This window comes from Cucurbita pepo, chromosome 2, assembly GCF_057944985.1.
Source record: "Cucurbita pepo subsp. pepo isolate OVF chromosome 2, ASM5794498v1, whole genome shotgun sequence".
In the NCBI taxonomy this organism is placed as follows: Eukaryota; Viridiplantae; Streptophyta; class Magnoliopsida; order Cucurbitales; family Cucurbitaceae; genus Cucurbita; species Cucurbita pepo.
The window spans coordinates 15,867,405-15,878,676 of NC_141799.1; the positions used below are offsets into that span (position 1 = coordinate 15,867,405).

General features: G+C 39.2%; 3 protein-coding genes across 4 annotated transcripts; 2 read left to right on the forward strand and 1 right to left on the reverse strand.

Moving 5' to 3' along the window:
* LOC111788690 (putative protein phosphatase 2C 35) lies at positions 1 to 3,383 on the forward strand. 2 transcript variants are annotated; one of them, XM_023669126.2, is made up of 4 exons: positions 6 to 1,731; positions 1,901 to 2,032; positions 2,652 to 2,876; positions 2,982 to 3,383. In XM_023669126.2, exons 1-4 carry the CDS (start codon positions 808 to 810, stop codon positions 2,991 to 2,993), a joined length of 1,293 nt encoding a protein of 430 aa, XP_023524894.1. In that variant the 5' UTR covers positions 6 to 807; the 3' UTR covers positions 2,994 to 3,383. The 2 variants fall into 2 exon arrangements, with proteins under 2 accessions (XP_023524896.1, XP_023524894.1); XM_023669128.2 differs by lacking the exon at positions 2,982 to 3,383 and having other exon boundaries at positions 1 to 1,731; positions 2,656 to 2,831.
* A 65-nt stretch (positions 3,384 to 3,448) lies between these two features.
* LOC111788688 (mitochondrial-processing peptidase subunit alpha) lies at positions 3,449 to 7,664 on the reverse strand. The gene is made up of 13 exons (XM_023669124.2): positions 7,465 to 7,664; positions 6,587 to 6,826; positions 6,178 to 6,474; positions 5,884 to 6,051; positions 5,564 to 5,731; positions 5,140 to 5,220; positions 4,895 to 4,961; positions 4,658 to 4,755; positions 4,421 to 4,493; positions 4,264 to 4,334; positions 4,078 to 4,127; positions 3,805 to 3,917; positions 3,449 to 3,722 (listed from the first exon to the last, which is right to left on the reverse strand). The coding sequence occupies exons 1-13, from the start codon at positions 7,501 to 7,503 to the stop codon at positions 3,670 to 3,672; spliced, it is 1,518 nt and encodes a 505-aa protein (XP_023524892.1). The 5' UTR covers positions 7,504 to 7,664; the 3' UTR covers positions 3,449 to 3,669.
* A 534-nt stretch (positions 7,665 to 8,198) lies between these two features.
* LOC111788689 (ATP-dependent 6-phosphofructokinase 3) lies at positions 8,199 to 11,225 on the forward strand. Its single transcript, XM_023669125.2, has 11 exons — positions 8,199 to 8,580; positions 8,726 to 8,772; positions 8,855 to 8,894; positions 8,960 to 9,022; positions 9,105 to 9,242; positions 9,328 to 9,540; positions 9,813 to 9,881; positions 9,955 to 10,084; positions 10,170 to 10,435; positions 10,512 to 10,715; positions 10,826 to 11,225. Exons 1-11 carry the CDS (start codon positions 8,482 to 8,484, stop codon positions 10,970 to 10,972), a joined length of 1,416 nt encoding a protein of 471 aa, XP_023524893.1. The 5' UTR covers positions 8,199 to 8,481; the 3' UTR covers positions 10,973 to 11,225.
* The last annotated feature ends 47 nt before the right edge of the window (positions 11,226 to 11,272 follow it).

Below are 11,272 nucleotides of genomic sequence, written 5' to 3' on the forward strand. Positions count from 1 at the left end.
AGGAAGGGATGAAAAATGAAACGAATTGTTTGGAACGCAAGAAAAGAGGCAACGAAGAAGTTGATAAGAATATTGAACAGCTTCCCAACACTGGATGTTCATCAAAATATCAACAAAAAATTGATGTGGATGCCCCTTCACTCTTCTAAATTTAGGGTCACAGAGTTTTGGAGGTTGTGTTATAAGCTGCAGAAGAAGAATGTGTTGGGGAATGGGGAGTGTTTTCTTGGGAGGCCCAACCCTTCCATGCACGCACCCAATCTGCAGTGACTCCCTCTTCGGTTGACGAAACTCATTTTTCTCCCCATTAAAACAAAACCCTTCCCTTCACTTCTTCGCCTTTTGCTTTCCTTTCCCATTTCTTTAATTTCTTCATTCTTTGTTCTGCTTTTTCGTTCTTCGCCTTAATCGCCCAAAAGGGTAATTCCCATTCTTCCTTTTTCAAAACCCCATTGCGGTTGTTTTGCGTCTCTTCCCCTTTTCGAGTTTTGTTTTTTTTTTTTTTCGTTCTTTCTTTCTTGGGTTTCTCTGAAAATCATTTTCGTTCGACGGTTTGAGGGGTTGCTTATCATTGGACCTGTGGCGACATTGAGAATCTGAGATGCTATTTTTCTCGTTAGAAACCTGGTTCTTGGCCTGAATTTCGTTCCTTATCATGCGTTTTTCGGATTTTTCACGGATGACCCCCACTTTGCGGTCCTGGGTCCTTTGATTTGCGATTTCCTCATCGGCATTGTAATCTGGGTCGCTGTATTTTCTGTGCTTTTCATCAGCTCTGTTTTCGATTTCTCTGTTTTATTACAGAGCATGGGTTGTGTTCTGGGAAAGTGCTGTACTTGCAATCGCTACACGGCGTCTTCTGAAAGCGATATGGCCCAATTTTGTGATGCCTCGCCGTGTGGTTCACGGGGGAAACATATACTAACGGGAAGGTCATTGGAGTGTGTTCGTGTGCCTTCTCACAACTACTATATGGAGTACTCGCTCCTGACCCAGCGCGGCTACTACCCTGATTCCCCTGATAAAGGAAACCAAGATAGCGTCTGTGTTAGTACGAAAATTCGAGGTAACCCAAATATCCATTTCTTCGGTGTTTTTGATGGGCATGGTCAATACGGATCGGAGTGTTCGAATTTCGTTAAGGAAAGGGTCGTGCAAATACTATGTAAAGATTCAGCGTTGTCGCAAGATCCCGTTAGAGCTTATAATGCGGCCTTTTTTACCACGAATGATGAGTTGCATAAGAGCAAGATCGATGATTCCTTGAGTGGCACAACTGCTATTACTGTTCTTGTTGTTGGGAATATGCTTTACGTTGCGAATGTGGGTGATTCGAGGGCAGTGATAGCTGTTAAAGATGGGAATCGAATTATTGCTAAGGACATGTCCAATGATCAAACACCTTTTAGGAAGGATGAATGCGAGAGAGTAAAGCTGGCCGGGGCTACTGTGATGACAATTGATCAAATTGAAGGGCATAAGGATCCGGGTATTCAGATATGGGGTGATGAGGAGAGCCAGGGAAATGATCCACCTCGGCTGTGGTTGCCTAATAGCTTCTATCCTGGTACTGCATTCACTCGGAGTGTTGGAGATAGTACAGCCGAGAAGATTGGTGTCACTGCTGTCCCTGAGATTTCAGTACTTCAGCTCACTCAAAACCATCTTTTCTTCGTTGTTGCAAGCGATGGAGTGTTCGAGTTCCTTACGAGTCAAGCAATTGTCGATATGGTACGTATCTCAACTCAGTTCACCTTTAGTTTCAATGTTTGGTTAACGACATTTCCTACAGGATTTTCTTTTGTTGTTATTAGTGTAATTTATGCATGCTTTACTATTTCTGAAAGATCATTTCTTCTTAATTGTGAATGTTGTATTGTTATGCACTTTCTTCATTTAGGCTGCGAGGTACACCGACCCACGAGATGCTTGCGCTGCCATTGCTGGAGAGTCATACAAGCTATGGTTGAGGCATGAAAACCGGACAGATGATATAACAATCATCATCGTTCACATCAAAGGCATCTCTGATGTATGAAAATCTGTCCATATCTAAGCTGAATGTCTGTTGTTTGCCTCTTTACTAACATCTGTGATCAGGCTGATGTAGAATAATACCCATGAGGATGCTTGGTAGGAACCATAACTTTCTTCGAACTAGAGTTAGCAATAGACTACTTATAATAACCCTAGCCCACTGCTAGAAGATATTGTTTGTTTTGGCACATTACGTATCACCGTCAGTCTCATGGTTTTAAAACGTGTCTACTAGGGGAGAGGCTTCCACACCCTTTTAAGGAATGCTTCGTTCCCCTCTCCAACCAATGTGGGATTTCACACTACTAAAAGTTGGTTATGAGTTATAACACTCGTCCATATGGTGCTAATCATGTTTCTCTCATCTTTTGGTGCGTAAATTTGCTCATGGTTTTGGTTTTACAGTCATCCTAGTTGCTGCATTCAGTACTCTTCCGGATGTTTTCCTCTTTTATGGAATTATCTTATCTTATTTATTTAAACTTCATTGTGATTGCTGTTGTCTGGTTTCCATATAGTACTAAATCATGTTTCCCTCTTCATTGGTGCTACTAAAACTAGTTGTGTGAACTCTTATTATCCTTCTGGTTTAAACTTCATCCTAATTGCTGTAGGCAGATGCTGTTGCAACTGCTGGGCTGAACGGGGTCCATTCAAGGCATAGAATTATCGAGCGGGGAACCTCCGAGAGATCAGCCTTTGCTGGAAGTTCGGAGGCCTTTCGATCCATCAGAAGTGATTTCTCAGATGCGTCAATCTCCCAGCATCATGTGGGTTTGATGCACAGAAGCACAGCAATTGTAGTTCCATCTCCTTCTCAGCACCGACCATTGGAAGTGGTTAGTATTTTAATTTCTATCCATTTGGTACAAAAGCTCTTAAAACCAATGGATACCTTCTTGTCATGCTGTTCAGGCTTAACAACCTGTCATCTTTGGTCACAGGAAGTGGGCTAAGGGTATGTCATGTCATCCCCTTGCTGCCGAAAAAGTTGCTCGTTTCATCGGTCACGAAAATCCTTGTAACCACAAGAGTACGTATGTCCAAGGAAGAACAATATGTTGCCTGCTCCTCTATCCTATCTTAGAGTTGCTTCGAGTTGATTGAATCATATTATGGTATACACAGAAATGGCGACCCAACCGACGTGTGAGAGAAATCAATGACGTTTCCCATTGAACGGAATTCAGAGAGGAAAATTGACATAAAAATATACATTCACGTCCCGAAAATAATATATTTTTTTTCACTAATTAGGAATGTATTATTTTAAGTATTTAGACGCATATAATGGTACTGTAAAATAATATTCTTTCATCAAATAAAAATATTCACAAAATTTATTATTTTGGTTTGATCGAAGATGGTATTATATAATAATTTATCTAAATCATTACAAGATTTAAAGATGTGAAGGGAAAAAATGGGCAGGGTATCATTCAAATAAATACGTCAAAAACTCCTCCACAAGTCACAAGGAGCAACTCAATGAATTGAAAACAAACAGTATAAGACATTCAATTATTCAAAATTTTATTGCGAATGGTGGAGCGGAGTTGAAACTGCTTCCGTGGCAAAGAACAACATGAACACAAGTATCAGAAATGGTGAGCTTTAAAATGTGCAGGTATCTCATTTGCTGTGAAATCTGCTGTTGACAGACTCGTAGGTTGGGACATTAATAACTGCAACGATGACAATGAAGATTCAAGATGTCAGTCATTAAGATATAATTACATCAAGAATGGTTAATTCGTCGAAGATTACCATCTCCATAGGATGCCATTGTTAGAGGAGACGATATAACTTTCTGGGCAATGTTAGTAATATCGTTCAAAGTGATCGAGTCTACAGCTTTTAAGAAGTGCTCTACAGGTTTCCTGCAATATTAAAAAACATGACCCTATAACTTAAATATTGCAGAGGACAAGGGCCATGGAGTTGCAAGAAATAAGAAAAAAAAAAAGGTTGGAAGTATGCAATTGTTTTAGAAGAAAAAACGCCTAAAAATTTAAAGGTAGGTTCAATCATAAAATATACCTCTCTCCATATGTTAAAATCTGCCTTCCAATATCCTCGGACACTATCGTCTGCAATATATATAAGGTGTTAGCTTGCTTTTCTTTATTTCCTTCTCTTTAAAAGGAAAGGTTCCGCTTTAAGTTCATAAGTGAAAACAACCCCAAAAATGAGGTATGCCTGAGAGAAAGAGAAGATAGGAAGTACCCTTGATTCTAGGTTCATCAAAACTGCAGATTTTGTGGACTCTTTGGCACGGTTAAGCTGCACCTGGGAAACTGGCACAATAAACAGAGTGCAAGAAGTATTAGAAAGAATTTTTTTTTTTTTTTTAAAACAGAAATGAAATTGAAATTCTGCAAACCTTGTCCAGGAGTTGCAATTGAGATTAGTTCTGATGCAGCAATATCAACTGCTTGGGCCACAAAGTTAGAACCCTGCATCACAGATTGGATATTCGCAATTGAAACTATGATATGTAAGAATATGAATAAATAAAATAAAGCTAAGACGAAATCAAAATTTTGCAGCTATCATCAACTTGATGAAGGATTAGTACAAAAACAAAATAAAAAAAATTAATAGTTAGATTGTGCCTTACAGTGCTAGCATAAATGCCGAACAGACCCGTGTCATTGAAGATGCTGTTAAATGCAGAAAAAGATTGTATCTGCTGGTACTCATTCAAAACTCGGAGGTCTGTTTCAAATCCAAAGCAAATGAAAAAAAAAAATTAACTACATGTAAATTAATAACAATAAATTGAGGAGAGAATAAAGCACCTAAGATGAAAACTAGTAAAAAGAACAAGCAAACAGGAAATCTATGAAATACTTACATAACCTCGAGTGCATGCCTTTTCCAGGCCCCCCAGCAGAAAATGAACCACCACCTCCCATAAGCATCTGCAGGACTGAGAGATGTTACTAGAATTCATCAAAGAAAAATTTGGTAAGCATGTTATGAGAGTACTCGATCAAGCTTCTATTCCATCTTTTAAAACAATCCAACAACACAATTTGATAAATATGTTTTGGTGTAACAGGAAAATAAACATCTTTAGATGTTAAGAAAATGAGGTACCTGAAGAACAGTCAAAACAATGGCATCTTTCTCCTTATGCCAACCACCAGGAACCTCAAACGCCAGGGCAACATGTGTGCTCTGTTCAAATTCAAGAGCCGACGTGAATATATGAAAATGAAGCTATAGAAAACAATATATCTGTGAGATCATAGTATAAGGACCAAGTTTATCATTTACTCGGCCATTTACAAGAATCAACGCCAAATTACCTGACCTGTTTTGGCCAAGTAATATTCAATCCTTTGATGTTTATCTTTTCTTTTCTACCGCATGTTATTTTCAAATGGTTGGCCATTTAGATGGGGTTTCAGTATAAAACTCATCCAAGTCACATCCATTGTACCTCAGTCAAAGTTTGAATCATGGTCTGGAGGTATATTATGAATAAATAATATAGAACATATTTATAGTTTATACACACCCCACAGTCAGCTTGACGACGATAATCCCCTCCAACATAGGCAGATTCTGGCACTTTCAAGCTAGGTACTTTCGGTAGGTCAGATAGAAGAGGTTCTGCAATGGATAAAAGCTCCTCATGTTCAACCCCAGATGCTGCAAGCACCATTCTAGGGGCAGTGTAGTTCTCCTGAAATCCAAAAGTGGGAACTTTAAGTACTGGAAAACAGAAAAGGGAACAAAGAAATGAAATTCTCTCATATTGAGGAAGGCAAAGAAGATATATGGAGGAAAAAGAGAAAAAAAAGATGAGAGTAGTTATAAAAGAAAGCAAGGTCTCACAGCAATAAATTCCTCCAAGATGGTGCCGTCCAATCTGCTCAACGCAAACTCTGGGGCTACAAGAGGATTTGCAAGAGCACCCGAATACCCAGCAGAATGAATTGCCTCAAGAAGTAAGCCCTGGGGGTTATTTGAAAGTTCTCCAATTTCTGCTTTCAACTTTTGCAGCTGTATGATCACGTGGAGTCAAAACATCGGCAATGGACACAGAAGTCCAATACTACCATTTTTCATTCATGATTCTCGTACAGACAAAATTCTAGAAAGGTGACTAGAAGACAGATTATTTATTACCTCTTCTTTGATTTCCCAATCCAAGAATACAGGATTCCTGACACAGTCTACTAGCAATTCCACCATTTCTGGAACATATGTCTTTAAGGCATCAAAAGTGTATCCCATTTGCTCCCGGGAAGCGGAGGCACCTGTGTTACCACCAATAGCTTCTACTTCCCTAACAATGCGCAAATGGCTCCGGTTTGTTGTACTCTTGAAGGCCAACCTTTCTAACAAATGTGATGCTCCAGAAGACGATGGGGTCTCATATATGGAACCGCAATCAAGATATATCCCAATAGAGGCTGCAGGATTCTGGTTAACCAACCAGTCTAAAACTTGTCAGTTCAATAAATAAATAAGTTGACTATAAAAATTAAAACAAGAAAAGCTTAGATGTACGTTGTGTTTTAAACTCCATACATACCAAAGAAGTTTCTGAAGCTATTCTCGCACCATTAGGAAGAGTCGTAATCTTGGTTTTGCTTGGTTCTACGTGATCGGGCAATGGTGGTGGTAGAGTAATGTCAGATAGAGGTGTTTCCAATGGGGGAAGAGAGCTCGAACGTTCTCCAGTGAGCCAGCTGAAAAAGCCTCCAGATGTCGGTCTTGCAGCAACTGCACTGGATGTTGCAAACCTAGAGGCCCCCAAATTGGCCGCATGGTTCTAATTCCAAGCAATTACATTACAAAAATAAAAAATCAGAAATGAATTTTTCTAACAATTTTCTATTAGAAATTCATTTCCACGAGAATTCTCAATCTCTTGAAAGCTGTTAAAGAAAACAATGCTAGGAGAACCCATTTCAATATACATTCAAGCGAGATACACGATGCGAGAAATGCAGTTCGAAGACATAAACCTAGCTCAGAGTAGGATTACAAAGACAGTATCCCGTACTCCATCCAAACGAAGAGCCATTTTCATGTTAAAAAATACGAAACCATCACTGTATTGATAATGGCAGTAAGTCACATAAGCAAGAATCAACCCACAATCAAGAAATCGAAATGCCAGCCCATCTCTCCAGCGTACGAGTGGATGCAACACAAGCATTTTCCATTCTAAGCATCTAAGAACCATCCAAACCAATACACGATCCAAAAAGTTATCAAAACTTGCAATCATAACAACCAAACCCCATACAGAACACATCAAACAGCAACCAACATAAAGACAAAAAAACAGATCTTTAACGCACCCCATCTTCAATTATCAAAAGAGATTCATAAAACACATCAATTTCCTGTCTCACAGTTGGTAAAATTTCTTCCAAAGGGAAATTATAGGACGAACTGACTGACCTTGAGCAACCTGAGTCGTGAACCGGCGATTCTGTGCATGGTGGAGCTCAGTCGCAGTGAACCCTAGAGAATCTTTTTTCTTTTCGCTCGAGTTTCGTTTTGCAGAGAAACCCAAACGGTGGCTACGATGGGTGCGGTAGAAGAAGATTAGTATATCGCCTTAGTTTCTTATTAATTTAATTAAATCGCTTAGCCTTCATAAATTTCCAATTCTTTTAATAAATTTAATTCTAGAAATGCTTTAATTTCATACTTAATAAAATAAATAAATTAGAACAAAACAAGGGGGCCATTGCAAGTGTCATTCCTTCGACAGACATGAAACATGATCAGACCAAGACAAGCATGCTCTTTGGTGTCACTGCTTCAAACCATGTCCATTAAATTATACTCTTTTAAAACAAAAACATAATATAAAATGAAAAGAAGAAGAAAAAAGAGGCCCAAAATCTCCAATGGATTAAGACCATATGTTACAATATAATTGGGCAATCCATTAAAGTTACCAACATATTTCAAATGGTCAACTATTAGAAGTAAAAGTCAACCCTTCTTTCTCCATCGAACTTTCCTTTTTCTAAGAAACAATTGAATCACATCATTAATTACGTTACAAAATTTACCCATTACAGATGGATTCAGATTCTGTTGTAGTCCGTGAGCCTTAGGTAGAACATCACAGTTCGCACCAATAATAATAAGAACCATGGACGATTCAAGAATATTCCATTTCAATCCCTCTCTGATTCTTCCTTTTTTTTTTTTTTTTTTTTTTTTACTTCTTCTACAATCCACCAGACGCCATGACCTTTGATACCCATTTTCAAATTCAGCAAGTCACCACCATCTGACATCGCCGCCGATCAGCCTACCCCACCACCGTCCTCTGCTTTAAATATATGCCTCCCCTTCTTCCTTCTTCTTTGACCTTCTCCAGTTTCCGTTTCTAACTTCTCTTCTCCTACTTTCCTTTGACTTCTGCTGCATCACCGCTTTCACAACAGTGGATCATCTCTGATGGCTTGTAATGGCGTTAATGGAGATTCCCTCGGTAACGGCTTTCATTATGTTCTTGAAGATGTCCCTCACTTGACTGATTATCTCCCTGACCTTCCGGTAACCCTCTCTCTTCTCTGTTTGTTTCTTCCAAAATTTCAGACATGTCTTAATCCTTCATCCATGCTGTAAAATCTACTTTGATTCCATGTTTTTGTCGTTTTTCCCTTCCATCCCACTTGTAATTTTATCTGCTTGTTTTCAGGGGTATCCTAATCCTTTACAAGATAATCCTGCCTATTCTGCAGTCAAGTATGTTCCTTCTCTGTAGCCCGTTACACAGTTTTTCTCTATCCATCCATCCATAAACTAACCAGAATTTTGTGTTCATCAGGCAATATTTTGTTAACGTGGACGATGCTGTTGCTCAAAATGTAAGCGACCCATTTCTAACTTCACAGTTTGAGATCAATCTGTTCTAAGATTTTGTTCAAAACAGGTTGTTGTTCAGAACAATAGTCCTAGAGGGACACATTTTCGACGAGCTGGACCTCGACAAAAGGTTAAACATATGTTTCTTCATCTTCATTTCCCCCCCTACAATCTCTGTCATCATCGTAATCAAAGTTCAACACTTTTTTCAGGTGTTTTTTGAATCCGATGAAGTTCATGCGTGCATTGTAACTTGTGGTGGTTTGTGTCCGGGTCTTAATACAGTGATCAGGGAAATAGTATGTGGATTGTACCACATGTATGGCGTCCGCACAGTTGTTGGAATTGAGGTGATTATAGACGCTTTGAACTTTCCTTAATCACCATTTGATGTCATCACTAAAACGCCCAGTTGTTTCACCTAATAACATATAGGCAGGGTACAAAGGCTTCTACGCTAGGAATACAATTCCTTTAACACCAAAAATGGTGAACAACATCCATAAACGTGGAGGCACCATCCTTGGGACCTCAAGAGGTGGCCACAATACCACCAAGATTGTTGACAGCATTCAACATAGAGGCATCAATCAGGTCTATATACTTGGAGGGGATGGAACCCAGAAAGGAGCTGCTGCTATTTTTGAGGTAATCCACATTGGTTTGGCTAATTGCAGGTGGGTTAGTGTGATATCGCACGTTGGTTGGGGAGGAGAACGAAACACTCTTTATAAGGGTGTGGAAACCTCTCCCTAGCAGACGCGTTTTAAAAACCTTGAGGAAAAGCCTGAAAGGAAAAGCCTAAAAAGGACAATATCTGCTAGCGGTGGACTTGGGCTGTTACAGTTAGATTTTGTATTTTGTATTTGTATTTTGTATTTGTATTGTATGTCATAAACTTATGTTTCTCATTCATGCAGGAAATTAAGAGGCGTGGCCTCAAAGTTGCGGTAGCCGGAATTCCAAAGACCATCGATAACGACATTCCAGTAATAATACAGTAAACTTGTTTGTTGATCACTTATGAACATTGATGCAAGTCCAAATTCTATCTTATTTCAGGTCATTGACAAGTCATTTGGTTTTGACACTGCCGTTGAAGAAGCTCAACGTGCCATTAGTGCTGCTCATGTTGAATCAGAAAGTAATGATAATTGCATAGGTTTGGTCAAGTTGATGGGTCGCAACAGTGGTAAGCTTCAATCATTTCATCACTAGTTGGGGTGTGAAATCGTGACCAAAATGTGTATTATTAACCATTCCCTTCTTTGTCAAAGGGTTTATTGCAATGTATGCAACTCTCGCAAGCAGAGATGTTGATTGCTGCTTGATACCAGAGTCACCCTTTTATCTTGAAGGAGAGGGAGGCCTCTTCGAATATATTGAGCATTGTATAGAAGAACAAGGACACATGGTTATAGTGATAGCTGAAGGGGCAGGACAAGAACTTATTTTGAAAAGCATGCATAAACTAGATGAACAAGATGCTTCGGGAAATAAGCTACACCAGGATGTTGGGTTATGGATATCCCAACAAATCAAAGTTCGTCCTCCTCTTTAACTCTACCAAATACTCATTGATTTAGATAGAGATTAACAAAGAGTTTTTGTTGATCCAGGACTACTTCAAAAAAAAGAAGAAGATTACAATAAATCTCAAATACATAGATCCTACTTACATGATTCGTGCAGTTCCCAGCATTGCATCAGATAACATATTCTGCACCCTGCTTGCTCATAGTGCGATTCACGGTGCAATGGCGGGATACACAGGATTCACAGTAGGGCCTGTAAACGGGAGACATGCTTACATACCATTTAATGTGAGGCCAATATCATATACTTTACTTTACTTCTGCTATAGTTACATAAAAAAGAGTCTCAGTAGCAGAACATAGAGCAAACTAAGCAGCCAAGTTTATGATATTTGCAGCGGATCATTGAAAGACAGAACAAAGTAGTGATTACCGACAGGATGTGGGCAAGGCTGCTGTCTTCAACCAACCAGCCAAGTTTCTTGCACCCTAAACATATGGATGGCGAGCAGGAGAATGGTAAGAATCCACAACTCAATGGGTAAGCAGTTCTACAGAAGAGAAGAAGAAGTTATCCCCACACTTGTACTCTAATTTACTTACAACTGTACTACCTCCTAGAGATGAACTCAATTATTCTATAGGTTGAGCTTGGTATTATTAAACCAGCCAAATTTGTTGAGATGTCGAGATGGAAAATAAGGTCAGATGGGATCATCTGCCCCCACGAACTTCGACTTGTTCCATAGCTCATGTGCTGTAATAAAATAGTCTATGTTCTTGACGGTCTTTCATGAACTAATGTATGTTCCCATACTAGTTTATAATAAGAGAATAAATCGTCT